Source organism: Zingiber officinale, chromosome 5B (genome assembly GCF_018446385.1).
Source record: "Zingiber officinale cultivar Zhangliang chromosome 5B, Zo_v1.1, whole genome shotgun sequence".
Classification (NCBI taxonomy): Eukaryota; Viridiplantae; Streptophyta; class Magnoliopsida; order Zingiberales; family Zingiberaceae; genus Zingiber; species Zingiber officinale.
The window spans coordinates 96,284,783-96,303,755 of NC_055995.1; the positions used below are offsets into that span (position 1 = coordinate 96,284,783).

Below are 18,973 nucleotides of genomic sequence, written 5' to 3' on the forward strand. Positions count from 1 at the left end.
TTTTATGAGCTTGAGCTTGTTTGAAACTTGGTTTGAGCTTGGTTCGTTTAGATGTTATCAAGCTCTCAATTCAAGCTTGACTTGAGCTTGGTTCGATCTTAGTTTGTTTAGATATTATCAAGTTTTCAATTTAAGATTATTTGATTGTTTGAAACTTTTAGTTGTTTAATTAGTTATTGAACTTGATAATTTAAATTTATTTATTTTATTTTATTTTATTGTTTATTTAGCATATTAAAAAGAGTTTTATTAATGAATATGGTTCGTAAACATTATTCATGATCGTTGTTCATGAACATTGTTCACGAACGTTGTTCACGAACGTTAACAAGCTGAACATATATGTGTTCAAGCTTGCTTGTTTAGTTTAACGAGCTGTTCAAACTTGTTTGTTTATTTAATCTAATGTATATTGAACGAATATAAACAAGCTCTTACCAAATCAAACATCAAACTTTTTCACGAACACTTGGTTCATTTACCGTCCTAATTTTTACATCCCTTTGAAAGTTTCTCTTTTTGAAATTGTTTTGATCAGTTAAATTGTTAGATGTATTTTGAAAATATAGAAACATTTGTGCTGAAATGAAATTCTGTTACTATAAATTCGTCGGGTCGTTATTTTTATCCGTTTGGGTGTGTGTGTGTCTTTTCTTTTCTTTTCTTTTCTAGGGTTTTAATACGCTTCTGTGAACCTTGACCTGACACCACCGGCAGAGAGAGAGAGAGAGAGAGAGAGTTTGGAGTTTGGACGATGGTAGGTTGCTCGAGAAGCGGGTTTCCCAAGTGGATCCCCGCTGCCACCAGGGTCGAGTTTGATGGCGCCTCGTCGGCAAATGCATCGAAGTCGGAAGCCCAGTCCACCTCGTCCCCGCCGTCGCCCTCCGCTGCTCATCTCGTCTCCTCTTCGCCCGACTTCCAGATGGGATTCGGGGAGAGGGCGCTCTCTGCCGCGGGTGCCGCTGTGATATCAGCCATCCTTGTGAATCCCCTCGACGTTGCAAAGGTGAGATCTTGACTTTGTTTTTTTTTCAGCTGGCGTTTTCCCATTTTGTTTTTTTTTTGGGTCGCACGACCTTGACTTTGTTGTTTGTACCATGTGGTTTCCAATCTTTTTGGTTGGGCGAATCCATTCTTATTTATCTCTTGTTGATACTTCATTCTGTGCCACTTTTCTTTCAGTTGTTTCCAATTGAGTTTTTGGTGGAATCAAATTTGTCTCTTCTCTTCTGATTACTTTTTGGAGTTGTAGCAACCTTTCTATATTTGTAAACGCAGACGAGGTTGCAGGCGCAAGCAGCTGGAGTTGCATATTATCCCATGCAGCATCAGTACGGAAGAAGCATGGCGTCCATCGGCCCAACAACAGTATGGTTTTTCCTGCTTTAATATATTACTATTTTAGTGCCAGTGTCTGTTTTTGAATTATCATTCAACTTGTGGTGCTAGCATTACATCTGTTCTTTTTACATTGTTAGATTAATACGACCTAAGATGTGCACATTCTGCTCTAGTCGATACCTGAAAGCTTGATTGGTTGCAAATTAAGGGTCTCAGTATCTGTGGCAGATCATATGAGCAATTAGTTGTTCGAAAAATTTCAGTACTCGCATTCCTCTATATAGTTAATGACTTTAGTTGATACTTTTGAACTCCAAGACAAATGTCTGAGCTTAAGATATCGGTTGATGTAATTTGGCTATTAAATTTTCTGATTCACTGAGAACTATATTGCAATTTGCAAGTTATTCTTCATTCATATTGCGTCTTTGGTTGGCATTGCCCATCTGGTTTAATATCATAGTGACATGATGTTTGCCTTTATGCTAAACATGCCATTTTCAGATAAGAAAATTATTATAGATGTTTGCCTTGAAGGCGAGCCTTGGCGCAACGGTAAAGTTGTTGCCATGTGACCAAAAGGTCACGGGTTCGAATACGGGAAACAACCTCTTGCAAAAAGCAGGGTAAGGCTGCGTACAATGGATCCTTCCCCGAGACCCCGCATGGCGGGAGCTTCGTGCACCGGGCTGCCTTTTTTTTTTATTTTGAGATTAGGTTTGTTAAAGAACACCATGTTTTTATTTTGAGGACACATCTCTCTTCCGACTATTTTAAATCTTTTGTATTACTGTGTTTGGGTTAGTTATGCAGTATCTCATGACTGACATAACTTTGATAATGTGCTCAGATAATTTCAGATTTGAGATGCTCCCCATCCTGCAATCGTGCTGCTATATTTGGCACTGAATCTATTTGCCCTCCTGACTGTTTCCAGTACAAGGACACAATGGATGTTTTCAATAAAGTTGTTAGACAAGTAAATGCACTAAACTAACACAAATATAATAATGTCTTTGCAAATTTTCCCCATTATGTCATTTTTTTTAACTTCTAAAAACAACAGGAAGGTTTTGCTAGATTGTGGAGGGGTACAAATGCAAGCTTAGCATTAGCTGTACCAACTGTGAGTTTCCAATCTCATTGTCATATAGCTGCATAAATTCCTTGATTATATTTTTCCCTTTTTTATGTACTTTTATTTTTTGAACTTGCTTTCACGCTATACCTTCTGCACAATGTTCTCCAATATTCTGGGCCTACATTATAGATGTTTGACATGACCTTAGTTCACAAGGTCTACTACTTAACTATTAGACGTTTTATATGAGTTTTTTTCTTCAAATTTTATCAAATAAACATGCAAATTTGGAATATATTTACAATTTATTAATTATTGGTGTGTGATAAGGGTCTAAGTTACTACTCTAGGATAATTTATCAAACAAAGATTTTAGATCTGCCTTTTGACAAATCTAGCTTGAATTTTGATTTGTGGCAAATCTATCTATTCATGTACTTTTGTAACCATCATAACTCATTGTCAATTTACAATTAGCTGATAGATATGTAAGGCTTGTGACTTTTTGGGTGTACCATCATGGGATTTGTAACAAATTTAGCTCGAATTTTGATTTGTAAAATATCTATTCATGCACTTCCAACTTTGCCACCAGTGTAACCAATTGGCAATTTACAATGGATTCTCTTAAAGATGATATAGCATGGTATTTTTTGGGTGAATCAACATGCCTCCTTGATTGACATAGACTAGTAAAAAATTTAATTGATATACGATTACACTATGATTCATTAGGGCTTCTATTTAATTTTAAATTTTTTATCAACCAAAACTATTCCTTGTTGTGGTAGCTCATTGTGGATGTGCCATGTGGTAGCAAAGGTGCCACATTGTGCCTGGTGATGCCATTAGGTTGAACATAATATGAACATGCTGACTATATGTTTGATTCTTACAAAGTTGAAAGTCAGTCAAGTTTATTAAACACGAAGATTTGGGCTGCTACCAAGTTTTAATTATTGACCAACTTTTTCATAATGGAATAGGACCTCAATGGCTCAATTCTTAAAGAATTAAAGTCACAAGGCAATTGAATTTAACAAAGAAAGTATTTGCCAATTTTGGAAGGTTAAACTAACTACTTTAATGGGGTCTTGGTCTCTTGGATTCAGTTGAGTTAGGACAGGACATACTAGAAAGAGAAAACAAATTCATCATCTTAGTATGTATAATCTGACTTTTTATTTAAGTGAATTATTGTAATCTGTAGCTTGTGCAGCATGAAATTTGTTGAGACATTACTTTTTTTTTTGTTGGCTACATTAATCATAATTTTTTTCCTACATGGCTCGGATAGTTTTCTTGAAACCTTATAGGACTTTGCTTGTAGGTAGGAATATACTTACCCTGCTATGACATATTCCGCAATTGGATGGAGGAGTTCACTTACCACAATGCTCCAATTTTGACACCTTATGCACCTTTATTTGCCGGCACACTTGCACGTTCATTAGCATGTATTTCTTGTTCACCAATTGAGTTGGCAAGAACACGTATGCAGGTAACCTCATATAACTTCAAGTTGGTTGATTCACTATATTAGATCTAATACTTTTTGAAAATAAGAAAAATATCATATCAGTGTACCTATTTGCGATGGACTACATGCATTTTATCTTGCCATTAAGCTTTTATATACATAAAGTTTAGAAGAATGAAATATTGTATTATTATTATTAAAGTGAACTACTGCATCATATTTGTTGGGCTTAACACAGAACTCTATAACTAAAACATCTTATGTGGAACTAAACTCACAACACATACAATTAGCAACTTTGATAACTCAATATCTCTAGCTTCCAATAACTCAATAATGCTAACACTCCTCAAGTTAGAACATAGATATTATGGATGTCTAACTTGTTATAGAAAGTATTGACGTTTGGATTGCAGTTGTAGGGAAAGCAATCTTTAAAGCCAGTGAACACAGATATTATCTATGCCTAACATGTTGTATAAAGAGTTCATGATTGGATTGTAGTTTCAGGGAAGAGTTTTTTGAAGCTTAGTGAACACATTGCAAGATATTGAATTTTGGAAGGATGGATGACAATTTGCAAGAGCTTGTAGAGGGAGATAGAGATATGAGGGTTCTAATGTCCACTCTTTAGTGCCCTGGTTTTTATGAGGGAATAAAACAACTAGGGGAAAAAAGAGGGTAGAAAACAGATTCATAAGAAGAATAATTAAAATATTTTTCATCCAATCTTTTCTTTTGACAGAAAGAAAGAGAGCAGATAATTTTTGGAAATTTTATTCATCAAATATAAAAATCATAAATAAAAACAAATTACAAGTTGTCAAAGTATCTTTTTGCCTCTTCCTGGTGATTGAGCAAGAAAATCCTAATCATAGGAGGCAAAACCACTTAGATACTAAGTTTGATGGAATAAAATATTTTACGATTATTATTATGAAAGATATTACATCATATTTATAGGACTTGCATAAACTCCTATTACTAAAATATCTAATGTGGGAATGTTGGAGTAAATCCACTGCACATGTAGCTAACAACTCTAATAGCTCAACTCTAATATCTAATAACCCAATAACACTTATTACAGAACTTATTAATCTGTTCATGTTTCCAATTACCGGCTTGATTTTGTCATGTTATGTTTTTAATACTACATTTAGGCCATGTTTGCCTCATAAGATCGGGATGTACAAGTGCAATAGGAAGGAATAATCATAAAGAATCTTCAGTATTGTTTTCTTGGAAGCTAATGATCGTATGGAGGGCATGAAGGGAAGTGAATTCATGGATAAGAAATTGACCACATCACCCTTTTACCATCTCTCGCCTTGTTTGCCCAATTTTGGGTGGGTTAATTTCATGGGAAAAGAGTAGTTGCCTTTGGTTTCCCTTCAATTCAACCATTCAAGAAAACAACAAATTCACTTCGTTTCCCTTCCCTTTACCTAAAAGCTGGATCTTTTACTGAAGTAAACAACCCCTAAGATCATGTGTCTCATTATGGAAAGTAATGCGGATGAAAACAGGTTGAGAAAAAGGTTTTTCCAGTGATCATTGTACTCTGTTTCTTTGGCAGAAACAGGAGGAGGGAAGGAAAGGGCTGGGGAAATCTTTCTTTGGCTAGCTCAAATCTATTTTTGATTGATTTTGGGCTGAAAAATACTCTTCATGTGCAAGAGAACCCAAAGCTAAATGCTGCTATCTGTTCATGTGGTATTTATTTAGAATGAATTTGTTTACCAGTTACCTATATATCAACTTAAGGCTTAGTCTCCACTGGTTAACCTTTGCTTGCTTTGCTTTCTATAGTGCAAAGTCAACTCAGAGATATTACAATTGTTTATTAAATTTTGTGTCATCAGGCGCATAAAGAATTTAAAGTTGGAGTAAAACCCCCTGGAATTTGGAAAACACTAGTTGGAGTACTATCTTCTCTCCGTACGAATGACAACAGTGGCTGTAAGTTGATAGATTTTTATCTATGTAGCACAGATACTCTGAATTTTTTTTCTCGAAGTATCGGATATGGATACAATACGGGTATGACATGCCAATATGCGTGTTGGATACGGCAAAATCAGTATCATTGACTTTCTGTAGGTTTGACTAGTTGGATACGCCTTGGACACGGAGGGATATGTTTTTTCGATATGTTTGGGTGGAATTGCAAAAAATTAAAAGTTTAAGGGTCAAATCGAAAGAAATTGAACTTTGGGGGGACTAATTAAGAAATAGCTGAAAACTAATTGGGCTTAATAGCCCATTCGCCTTAGACCTGTGTCTGATGATTGACTATATTTTTTGTTTGCAATGGATATTATGAATGATGATTATGGTTTTCTATCTCTAAAATTTTTAATTTTCAATACTAAATTTATATAAATATATATAATATTTATATATTTTAATAATTGTGGTATTCTAGTTGTATAGTGTCTTATATTTTCAAAATTTACCGTATCGCCTTATCTGTATCGTATTTGTTACGATACCCGTACATGTATCCATGCAACATAGATTTTTATACTCACATCACACTGGTTTAACTCTCCATCAAGTAGGCATGTGCTTGAATTGTAAAATGTAAGTAGTCTCTTTTAGTTTGTCAAAAATGGAAACTGTATTCATGTTGGATAGGAATTGAATATAATGTGACACATATACATCTTATTTGATATTGAGTCTTTTTCAATTGAACGCTTCTTAGATTGATGCACTTGATATTTGTCAAACATGTCTAGGTTTTTTTTTAATAATGTTGGTCTGATTAAAGATTTGGATAGTTATTTTCTTAGTTGTCTTGCTCTATGCTATAAGCTTAGAGAAGGATTAATATTTTGTATTAGGGTTGTGCTTTATCAGTAGTTAAGCAACTCATTCTAAGTCCTTGGTTAATTATTTATCCTTTATAAAATACATATTCCAATAAAATAATACCCGTGATCCTTCAATAAATTAATCCTGTTTATGTCATCTCATATTTTGGAAGATTTGCAGTGTTTGATTTCTTTTTTCACATGTTTTGTTTTACCTGATTCTAATTTAGGGTCATAATATAATTGTAAAAGAGAAAGATACTATATATTTCTTCACACAAGAATCCGCCTACATGTAGGTATTTATATTCATAAGGAGGGAAAGAGAATCCTATGATTTATGGTATGCCTATCAATCATTAATTACAATCAATCACAATCCCTATAATCAAGCTAATCTAAATCAATTATAATTCCTACAATTAAAGGAACCTTTGGAAGTATTCAACACTCCCCCTCAAATGGAGCATATATGTTAATCATATCCATTTTGTCACAAAGTTCTGAGAATTGTTTTCCTTCTAATACTTTAGTGAAAGCATCAACAACTTGGTTGGATGATGATGTGAATGGGGTGACAATTTTCTAACTCATTACACACTTGCGAATAAACTGATAGTCAACTTCAATATGCTTAGTCCTCTCATTTAAAATTGGGTTACTTGCAATGTGAATAACTGCTTGGTTTAGAAGTGTAAATGAACCAAGCTGCTCGTGAGCTATTCGAAGCTCGATTCGATAAAAGCTGGTTTAATGAGGCTCGTTAAGATAAACAAACTAAGCTCAAGCTTTGCAATACTCGGCTTGTTAGCTCGTGAACACGTTCGTTAAGCTCATGAATCAATTTTTAAATAAAAAATAATAATTTTAATATTGAATTTATAGATTTTACACTCTACTTATGAAAAATATAGACAAATATATTAAATTTATTTATTAGAATAAAATTATAAGTTTTAATAAGAATATTATAATTTTCTCTAAATATATAATTTAGTTTTTAATGAATATTTAAATTTATAATTTATAATTTATAATTTATATTTATTAAGCTCGTTTAGGCTCGATAAAAGCTCGAATAAACTTGTGAGCCATGAATATATTCGTTAAATAAAGCTCGAGCTTGGCTCGATTATAAACGAGTCAAGCTCAAACATTCAAGAGTTCGGCTCGGCTTGATTACACCCCTAGCTTGATTATCATAGTACATTGGCAGTGGTTCAATATAGGTGAATCCTAATTCTTCAAGCAAATTCTTCAGCCATAACATCTCGGTTACGGCGTGAGTCATGACTCTGTACTCAACTTTAGTAGTCGACCTAGCAACAACAGTTTGTTTCTTACTTCGTCATGTTACTAGATTTTCCCATACATAAGTGCAATACCTAGAATTGGATTGTCTATCGGTCTTAAATCCAGCATAGTCGGAATCAGAATAAGCTTCGATCTTTAGGTGCTCATTTATCTTAAATGACAACCCTTTTCCGGGAGATTTCTTAATGTACTTAAGAATCCTGATAGCGGTATCCTGGTGAACTTACTTTGGCTTATCTATAAAACGATTGAGTATTCCAACTGCAAAAGAGATGTGAGGTCTTATTACTGTTAAGTAGATGAGTTTCCCTTATCCTCAGAGAACTCTCCAATGTCATTCCAAACACTTAAATTGATATCTATAAGCGTATCAACCGACTTTGTTTCAAGTAATCCAGTTTCTTTAAGTAAATCTGTAGCATACTTCCATTAGCATAATGAAACTCCATATTTCTTGTGAGCAATTTCAATTCCCAAGAAATACTTAGAATGACCCATATCCCTTGTCACAAAGTGTTGCTGCAAATGCTTCTTAGTTTTGTCTATCCCACACATATCATTATCGGATTTTAGGATGTTATCAACATAAACAATAAGAATAATAATCCCATTTATGCTCTGTCGTACAAACATAGAATGATCCGATTTGCACTGTTTGAAGCCAACAACACTGATTATATTACTGAATTTACTAAACTAGGCTCCGGGGGCTTTGCTTAAGACCATAAATAGGCTTTTTAAGTCTGCAAACCATAGTAACATTCTCCCCCTTAGCAACATACCCTGGAGGTTGCTCCATAAACATAGTCTTGTGCAAATCTCTATAAAGAAAGATATTCTTCACATCTAGTTGATACATTGATCAAGATTGATTGACAGTCAATGAGAACAGAACTCTAATAGAATTCAAGTGAGCAATAAGAGAGAACTTCTCAACGTAATCAACACCATAAGTCTGTGTAAATCCTTTGACCACTAGATGAGTTTTGTATCGATCAATAGTACCGTCAGCTTTAAATTTTAGAGTAAATACCTAATAACAAGCAACAATATCAACAGAAAGTGGTGCATCCACCAGCTCCCAGGTACTGTGAGAGATAAGGGCAGACATTTCTTCATCCATTGCAGTTCGCCAAGCCAAATGTTGATAAACCTCGAAGTAGGAAGTTGAAACTTCTGTAGATGATAAAGAAATAGCAAAAGCGAGGAATGTAGGACCAAGATAATCAAACAAAATATAATTAAACAAAAGATGAGTAGTGTAAGACCAACTACCTTTACGAAGAGCGATAGGTAGATCAATATCGAAGGGGCGAGCATCAAGATTTGCAGGAAGAGGAGGTGAGAAACATGAATATGGTTTTGGCCAAGCATGCCTCGTGTGCACCTGCAATGGTTTAGGAGACGGAGAATTTGTAGCGAGAGACATGGATGGTGGGATAGGTAATGGAGGAGATGCTAATGTATCATGCGGCTGAGCTATATGGAGGGAAAAGGATGGTTGGGACTCAAAAAAACGTAACATCAACATAGGTGTAACTGCATTTTGTCATGGGTTCAAGATAACAATATCCTTTTTGTGTACGAGAATATCCAAGCAGGATGCATTTAATAGAGCGAAGAGACAATTTATCCGAGCCAGAGTAAAATTATAAACAAAACAAACATAATCAAATATGAGAGGAGGCACAGAGAAAAGAGAGAGAGCGGATATCCCTATGTAACACAGTAGAAGACATTCTATTTATGAGAAAACAAGTTGTGAGTACATCATCATCCCACAAAAACTTAGGAACATGTATGTGTCAATCAAGAGTACGAGCTACATCTAAAATATGATGGTGTTTGTGTTCAACAACTCTATTTTGTTGGGAAGTGTATGAACAAGAGGTTTGATAAATTTTGTCATGGGAATTACAGAATGTAGACAGTCTTTTGAATGAACTCAAATGCATTATCGGTACGAAGAATGCGCAAGGCAATAGAATATTGAGTTCTTATTTTGTTATAAAATGACTCACTTCTATTTTTGAGTAAATATAACCAAGTTATGTGAGAATAATCATCAACAAAAATTATAAAATACTGAAAATCTCCTAACTTAACTCTACTAGGTCCCCAAACATCACAACAAAACGTTTATCAACTCTAGAAGGAAAAGAAGTATGATGATGTTTGCTGAACTCACAGGACTCGCACTAAAATCAATAGATTGTACGGGAACTAAACTTTGAAAACGGAAGATGGGTCACCTAGACGACAATGCACTAATAAGGGGAGATAGTTGTTGAGTGCTCGAGAATTTACAGGTGTAACTGAATTCAGATAGTATAAGCCATCACTCTCATGTCCTCCACCAATTATCCTCTTCGTTGCAGGTCTTGAATAATACAATAGGATGGATAAAACGATATAGAACAAAGCTTTTGTTAGTTGGCTTATGGACAGTAAACTAAGAGCTTTTGTTAGCTGGCTTATGGACAGTAAACTAACAGGAAATTTAGGTGCAAAGAGAACATTATCAAGAGTGATATTTGCAATGGGCCTCACAACACCTCTTCCCATAATCGGAGAATAGGTACCATTAGCTAGACGGACAAGAATAAAGATGAGGAAACAGAAGAGGAAGAGAAAACAGACTTGTTATCAGTAATATGAGAAACGCACCGGAATTCAACATCCAAGACTTATCACGAGACACAGCCAACGCACCAGGAGAGGATGAGGCAACAGTGGTAGAGAGAATGCTAGCAGAAAAGCGAAGTAATTTCTCATAATCAGTACGAGAAACAGAGACCATATCATCATGACCGTCAGTATCTGGTGATGGAGTCGATAGTACGGTAGATGCATTATTAGCAAGTTAGGCTTACCAAACTTCGTCCAACATTTCTTGGAGGCATGGTTGGAATGACCACAATGAACTCACGAACGACTACTCTTGGTGGTATCAGTTCCACGACCGTGACTACTATTACAACCTTGAAAGAACCCACAACCATGAGTAGTCATAGTCAGTGTTGGAAGATGAGGAAAAACTGGTATCACGATGGCTCGTGGTTACACAAAGAACTCGAGGTAGAAAAGGACGTCAGCGCAGAAATCGACAGCACAGGGCGTCAGTGCCGAAATCGATAGAAAAGGATGATGGGATGAAACGGCAACACAGGGCATAGACACCAAAATCGGCAGAAAACGATGCCAACCAAAATCGACAGAGAAGGACGTCGGCGTCGAAATCAACAGTAGCAGGAGGTGACAGCCCGTGTTGTTAAAGGCGCGCCCGAGGCGCTAGGCGCACAAGGCGCTGGGAAAAACGCCTCTTCCCACGCGAGGCAGGTGTTGTTCGTCAGGCGCGCGCTTGGGTGTGCCTCATGCGCCTTTGCACCTAAACGAAGGCACGATCGAGGCACGATCGAGGCGATCGTGAACAAATCTGGATTTTAAACCAAAAAAAATATTCCAAATCAACTTTGTTTGGAATTAGGGTACGGGAAGCACGAGCAGAAAAGAACGCAGGAAGGGAAGAAGAGAACGCAAGAAGAAGAAGAAACCTGAATCCATTTCCGTTCGCCGCCGCCATCGCTGAGTTGCGTCGTCGCCCAAGTATGTTTTCCTTCTTTTTTTTTGTTTTTTTGTTCTTCACTACTTCTCTTCTTCTTTTTCGTCTGTTATCATCTTCTTCTTCTCTTCGCTTCTTCTGGTATTTCTTTTCTTCTTCTTTTTCTCTTCTTCGTTTCTTCTTCTTCTTCTTTTCTTATCGTTCTGTGTCTTCTTTTCTTCTGCTTGTTCTTTTTTTTCTTTGAGTTGCTGGTTCGTGTTCTTCTGCTGTGCTGCTGTTCGGTTTTGTTTTGTTTTTCCTGTTTTTTCATTTTTGCAATTTGTGTTTTTGCTTCCTACTGCTGTCCGCTTTTGGATTTTTTGGTACTGTTTTTCAATTTTTACTGGTTCGTATTGGTGCTGTTGTTCGATATTTCATTTTTTTTACTGTTTTTTCTTTTTTGTTTGTCTTGTTTTGCTTTTTGTTTTTTACTATTTTGCTATTGCTGGTACAGACTGTACAATGCTTTTCTATTGTTGGTACTGTATTGATTTTATTTTGTTTTTAATTTTTCAGACTATTTTCTTGTTCAAATATCATGGAAGGTAGTAGTGATACTCCAACATATATATCAAAAGATCCGGGATGGAATTATTTTCAAAGAGTTAATCTGGATAATAAAAATGATTTAATTTGTAATTTTTGTCAAAAAGTTACAAAAGGGGGTATCTATCGTGCAAAACAACATCTTGTTGGGGGGTTTCGAAATACTACGACTTGCAAAAAATGTCCGCCTCATGTACGTGAAGAAATTAAAAATTTCATGGAGAAAAAGACAGAGAAAAGTAATCTTTCTAAACTTGCGACATTGGACTTTGAGGATGTAGACCCTCTTGGTGATGATATTGATATGGATGATATTGGAGCTAAAATTATACCGCCTATAAGTACAAGTATAAGTTCTAGATTAGTGAATATGCAAAAAAAGGCCCAGACAAATAGGTCCAATGGATACGTATTTCGCTCCTAATGTACAAAAAAAAAAAATGTTGAAAGTAAAAAGGGTAAAGAAAGACAAACAACGATAAATGAGGCATACAAGAAAGAATTGAGGGAAAAAGCTTGTATTGCCATAACTGAGTGGATGTATGATGCGGCAATTCCTTTTAATGCCGTTAACTATTCAAGTTTCAAAAGAATGTTGGACTTGGTTGGCCAATATGGTATAGGTCTAAAAGGACCTAGTTATCATGAGGTGCGGGTTCCTTTTCTAAAAAAGGCTGTTGATAGTGTGACAAATGATTACATTAAGTCGTGTGAAACAGAATGGGCCAAGTATGGTTGTAGTTTGATGGCAGATGGGTGGATCGACAAAAGGCAGAGAACATTGATTAATTTTTTAGTGAATTCTCCTAAAGGTTCAGTTTTCATCGAATCGGTTGATGCTTCTAATTATGCAAAGACCGAAGAGAAAATATTTCAGTTGCTTGATCGATTTGTGGAGCGTGTAGGAGAAGTAAATGTTATTCAAGTTGTTATGGATAGTGCAAGTAATAATGTGCTTGCTGGTAAGAATCTATTTAATTCTTTCTTATCAATATGCTTTTTCTTATATATGTTAAACTTATCTACTTTTCTAACTTCTTTTGTAGGAAAATTATTAGAAGCAAAAAGGCCACACTTGTATTGGACTCCTTGTGTTGCTCACTGCGTCGACTTAATCTTAGAAGATATTGGGAAATTGCCTGATTTTAAAGCAACATTGAAGAAGGCAATGAGAGTGAATGCTTACATTTATGTTCGCCCTGGCATGGTAAATATGTTGAGGCAATTCACAAGACAAAAAGAGCTTTGTCTGGCGGGTGTCACAAGATTTGCTACTGCTTTTCTCACTCTTGAAAGGGTGCACCTACAGAAGCAAAATTTAAGAAAAATGTTCATTTCAAAGGATTGGACAGAGAGTAAATGGGCAAAAGAAGCGGCGGGGAAGAAGGTAGTTAAAATCATCATGACACTTAGATTTTGGAGCAGTATTGTGCATATTTTAAAAATATATGGTCGTTTAGTCCGTGTTCTGAGACTGGTTGATGGCGAAAGAAAACCTGCAATGAGCTATATTTATGAGACTATGGATAGGGCAAAAGAAACAATTATGAAGGCCTTTAAGGAGAAAGAAGAGAAATACAAAGAAGTGTTTTTGATCATTGATACAAGATGAGATTGTCAACTTCATCGGCCTCTGCATGCTACAGGACATTATTTGAATCCAAAATTTTTTTATTCATACACAGATTCAAATATCTGTGGAGAAGTGGTGAATGGTTTGTTTGAAACTATGGAGAGATTGGTTTTAAGCGTTGCCGAACAAGATAAAGTCACTACCCAGCTCTCTATATATCGAAAGGCAGAAGGGCTATTTGGGAGGAATGTGACAATTAGACATAGAAGAGCATTATCTCCGACAGAATGGTGGGAATGCTATGGAGCAAATACCTCAGAATTGCAAAAGTTTGTTATTAAAGTGCTTAGCCTCACTTGTAGTGCTTTTGGTTGTCAGCGCAATTGGAGTGTATTTGAGCAGGTATGTAATAAATATAAATGTTTAATACTATTAGTATGGTACTTTTATAAGTAGAAAATATTCTTTGCTATCTATTTTATTATACTTATTGTGATTTTTGATATTTTGTAGATTCATAGCAAAAAAAAGGAATTGTCTAGCTCAACAGCGCTTAAATGATTTGGTATTTGTGAAATACAATCGTGCCTTAAAACTTCGGAATGATGCACGTGATAAGATTGATCCCATCTCTTTGATAGATATTGATGATATTAATGAATGGTTGATGGGTAGAATGGATGGAGAAAGTGATAATGAAGAAGATGAGTTGGTTTTTGAAGGTGATGACTTGACATGAGATGTCGTTGCAGGGCTAGTGGAGCTGAAGAGCCTGAATATTATACTAGAGGAAACAATATTACATCCATGACCTCTAGTTCATATGCTAGGCCTAAACAAGTCGAGAAGGGAAATACATCTTCTTCTATGAGACACTCATCTCTAAGACTTAGAGATAAAAGAAGAAGAAAAAGAAATTGAATTTGAAGAAGATGAAGATAAAGAAGAAGAAGAATACAATGAGGATGATCTTGAGCTTGATGATTAATTTGACTTATTACGCTTGTTTTGATGAACTTTGTTAGTTTAAATTAGAAAGTTGAAACTTGAAAGTTTGAAACTTTTATTAATTTTATCATGATGTTGTTTTGCTTGTCATATTTGATATTGATGTGTGTGGAATATTAATAGTTATCATATTTGGCATATTATATGAGTGTGTCAATAGTTTAGTAGTCATCAACCTCATGTTCAAGAGGCGCGCACCTCGGGCGTTCCTCGCGCCTCAGGCTCTAGGAGCCCTTTGCGCCTCGGTGCGCCTCGCGCCTCTAACAACATAGGCGACAACATCAACAGGAAGTAGCAACAGGGACGGCAGAAAAATTAGATTAGGAGAACCCTGCTCTGATACCATGTAAAAGAGAAAGAGATCATATATTTCTCCATATAATAATCCGCTTACATATAGATATTTATATACTAGGGTTGTAAATGAGACGAGCTCAAGCCAGCCTAGGCTCGAGCTCAACTCGATTTATACCGGCTCGACTCTCGCTCAAGCTCGCTCGAGCATGTAGAGTTTAGCTTGAGCTTGAGCTTGAGCTCGATATTTAATTATGGGCTCGAGCTCAAGCTCGATTTTTTTTTTTAATTATTTTTTAATAAATTAATTAATATATTATAAAAATATATATTATTATTGACTCGTTTGGCTCGACGAGCCGCTGAGCCAGTAATAATTAGGCTTAAGCTCGGCTCAATTTCTAATTAAGCCGGCTCGAGCTCGGCTTGAGCTCGATCAACTTCGAGCTCGAGTTGAGTTTTGACTGAGTCGCTCGTGAGCGGCTCATGAGCGGCTTGGCTCATTTGCACTCCTATTATATACTTAAGGAGGGAAAGAGAATCCAATAATTATGGTATGTTTATCCATCATTAATTATAATCAATCATAATCCTTATAGAGCTTGTTGTTTTGTGACCAAAATGGTCATGAGTTCGAATCTTAGAAACAGTTTTTTGCAAAAAGTAGGATAAGATTGCGTACAATGGATTCTTCCCCGGGACCTTGTATGGCGGAAGCTTCGTGCACCGGGCTATTTTTTTTAATCATAATCCCTATAATTAAGATAATCTAAATCAATCATAATCTCTACAATTAAGGAAATCTTTGAAAGTATTCAGTTATGACATCTCATATTTTGGAACAATTGCAGTTTTTGATTTCTTTTTTCACATGTTTTTTCTAATCTGATTCTATTTTCAGGTTTTGACTTGGATTATGTGACTGTAGTGTCTTATCGTCGTCACATATTTGTATTTGTGCTGAATTTCTTATTAGATATTTCTGTTATCTTATTCCCTCCTATCAATTTTAACTATGAAACTACAAGACAACTTACAACGACTTATACTTCTGGAAACAGTCCGAGGATACCGTGTTCTATGGACAGGTATGGGGGCACAACTTGCTCGTGATGTTCCCTTTTCTGCCATATGCTGGCCAACTCTTGAACCAGTATGTTATATACGCTGCAATTTATGCACTTGTGCAATTTTTTTGCCTATTCATTTGATTTTAAATGTTGCTTAGAAATGCTTATAATGTTATGTTTGGCACTTGCCTAATTATATAGATCCGTCGAAGATTACTTTCACTAGTCGGTGACGAAGGCAATGCTGCTAGTGTTTTAGGGGCGAACTTCTTAGCTGGTTTTGCAGCCGGGAGTCTTGCTGCCTTTGCCACATGTCCTCTCGATGTTGCAAAAACAAGGAGACAAATTGAGGTTTGCTCTCAGAATTCCTATGTTTCCTTTCGTCCCTCCTTACAGTTTTCACAATAAATAAGTTGGCATTTGGTACCATCAGCATTCTAAGCTATATGGGGCCATGGGGGAGGGATGGGAATCGAGCGCCTTCCTCCACCATATCGTTATCCCTATCCAGCAGTAGGAAGCCGTGTTCTGAACATTCTATTATCATTTGACATCATGCTTATATCTGCTATTTTTTCCTTTTCTTTTAGTGTTCCTTTTAGATGGGGATGGATTTATATTAGATTACACAAAAAAAAAAACCCTCCCAATTGAGACTCATACTAATTCACTATTATCTGGACTCTCATAACAGAAAGATCCATCAAGAGCACTAAATATGACGACGAGACAGACACTGGCAGAGGTTTGGAGGTACATCTCTTCTTAACATAGTTATCTTGAAATAACTATTCATTCTGAAAGCATTTTTTATGCTTATCTTTTGCTTTTGTGCCAAACTGATCATTTGACCAACTCACAGTGTAAGTCCTCGGGTCAGAGGTCTCTTTACTGGTGTAGGTCCAATTAAATGACCTGCTTTAACATATGCAGGACTGGAGGCGTCAGAGGTCTCTTTACTGGTGTAGGTCCTCGGGTCGGACGAGCAGGTCCTTCTGTCGGCATCGTAGTCTCCTTCTATGAAGTCGTCAAGTACATTTTATATCAGAGAAACACAGATTCATGAAAGAGTAAGAAGTTATATTTGCAACGGCAGCACATAAGATTATTTTGCTCAAACTCTCTAACACACTCCTCCATGGCTCTGTCTTCTAACCATACAAGAAAATAAAGATGACAAACTGAATAAAGACAGCTTCCAATTTTGACAGAATATACAAACAATTTTCCGTTGTCGAGTAATGGTAACTCGAGAACGTTGTATTTCAAGAGGCCGAACAATATGAATTTTGAGCATTTTTTTTTTCAGTTACTGGGCGAAGTACGCGATGCTTCCTTGTTATATTTTTGCTCTATTTGAATGGTAAAGAGTTGATGGCTCTATTTTTAGACTGAACATTGTTATTCATCTACTGTGGAGGCTTAATTTTGTAGCTCCAATTGTTTGAATCTAAATGCTTTTTTTTAGTTAAACGATCTGTTGCCATGAACTTAGTCTACATCAATGATCTAAAACTAAGATATCATTGTCAAGATGCTACAATAATATCAAAATGTGGTGTTTAAATAATGAATGAAGAAGTAATTGTTTCACTCGATCTCAATAAACCATGTAATTAATCATAAACCTATCACATAATATCGCCTTCTTTATATATAGCAGCACACAGTCAACTGTTGAATGGGTCACCTCAATTCAAAGCATCAGTCACCGCCGGCGATGGAGGATGAGGTCCAGAGGAAGGCACCGATGGCAAAGCCCCTCTTGTCGGCAAGGTCGCCGGCGACTGGAAGCCCATACTGGGCCAGCAAGCGGTCTAGCTTCCACTCCGGCATGGCCTCGTAGTCGTCCTTGCTGTAGCGAGGGTAGTGTACCGGCATCTGGAAGTGCCCCCCGCCGCCGCCACCGCCGCCGTTGGTGAACAAGTCGGCGCTGTTTGGCTTTGCTGCCACGGACTCCATTCTCCCTCCCTCCAAAGCCTAATTATTAATTGCGAGTAAGTTTGTGGTGAATGTTTATAAAGAGAGGGGCTGTTAGAATACAGTTGGAAGGAGAATGAGGGAGGTGGGAAATGTTTATAAAGAGGGGCTGTTAGAATACAGTTGGAAGGAGAATGAGGGAGGTGGAAAAGGGTTAGGGAATCACTGAGCTCATGATCTCTTCCTTCCTTTTGAAGACAACTAAGTCACAGCTTTCCTCGTAATTATATATTTTATTTATTTATTTATTATTATAATCACCATACAATGTGAATGAACTCTCACTAGGTGCATGGCCATCACGCAAAGTTTATGGACTACCAGTTCCATAGATCTTCTTCAGGTTTAATCTTAGCTATTAATGGTTAATTAACAAAGATCAGTTTAAACGTTTAGAATATATAGCCAAAAAACGTTAGTTTAACAAAGATCTTCTAGCTGAAACTATTAATAGTATATAAAGTTGAAGATAAAACATTGAAATTTTTTTAAAAAAATCTCGAGATTGTTTTTTGAGAAGATTTTAAACAATAAAATTGTTAAATAGAAGAAATAAAAAAATAAATTTAAGCATCACAAGTAATAAAAATAATAATTTCTTAAATTTTATTAACTCTGACTATTATTCCAAGTTAATTATTAGGAAAATCTAAAATCGGAAGATTTTCATATTTGGCCAAAGCACAGTTGGTGTATATATATATATTTGAGGGGTTTGTGTTTATTTAATCTGCGTTCTGTTTAGTAGTTAACTTGCATATTCAATTATAGGAAAAATAGCAGATAATTTTGTAAAGATTTTTCATTATCTGAACAATATTTTAGATTAGATGGTAGCTAGTAAAGACTTTAAAAGTTATTGTTAA

General features: G+C 36.0%; 2 protein-coding genes across 3 annotated transcripts; one reads left to right on the forward strand and one right to left on the reverse strand.

Annotated features, from left to right (window-relative positions):
* Positions 1 to 631: 631 nt before the first annotated feature.
* Positions 632 to 17,197, forward strand: LOC121985095 (mitochondrial carrier protein MTM1-like). 2 transcript variants are annotated; one of them, XM_042538371.1, is made up of 10 exons: positions 632 to 1,006; positions 1,279 to 1,368; positions 2,192 to 2,320; positions 2,408 to 2,467; positions 3,753 to 3,923; positions 5,768 to 5,864; positions 16,119 to 16,210; positions 16,329 to 16,478; positions 16,822 to 16,880; positions 17,061 to 17,197. In XM_042538371.1, exons 1-10 carry the CDS (start codon positions 755 to 757, stop codon positions 17,191 to 17,193), a joined length of 1,233 nt encoding a protein of 410 aa, XP_042394305.1. In that variant the 5' UTR covers positions 632 to 754; the 3' UTR covers positions 17,194 to 17,197. The 2 variants fall into 2 exon arrangements, with proteins under 2 accessions (XP_042394305.1, XP_042394306.1); XM_042538372.1 differs by lacking the exon at positions 3,753 to 3,923.
* Positions 17,198 to 17,414: 217 nt separating this feature from the next.
* On the reverse strand, positions 17,415 to 18,242 carry LOC121985096. Its single transcript, XM_042538373.1, has one exon. It carries the CDS (start codon positions 18,087 to 18,089, stop codon positions 17,832 to 17,834), a length of 258 nt encoding a protein of 85 aa, XP_042394307.1. The 5' UTR covers positions 18,090 to 18,242; the 3' UTR covers positions 17,415 to 17,831.
* Between the last annotated feature and the right edge of the window lie 731 nt (positions 18,243 to 18,973).

Coding starts and splice junctions, on each gene's coding strand:
- LOC121985095 (XM_042538371.1), top strand. CDS start 755: ATGGTAGGTTGCTCGAGAAGCGGGTTTCCCAAGTGGATCCCCGCTGCC. Junction 1,369..2,191: donor CGTCCATCGGCCCAACAACA/GTATGGTTTTTC, acceptor TAATGTGCTCAG/ATAATTTCAGATTTGAGATG. Junction 16,881..17,060: donor ACACTGGCAGAGGTTTGGAG/GTACATCTCTTC, acceptor TAACATATGCAG/GACTGGAGGCGTCAGAGGTC.
- LOC121985096 (XM_042538373.1), bottom strand. CDS start 18,089: ATGGAGTCCGTGGCAGCAAAGCCAAACAGCGCCGACTTGTTCACCAAC.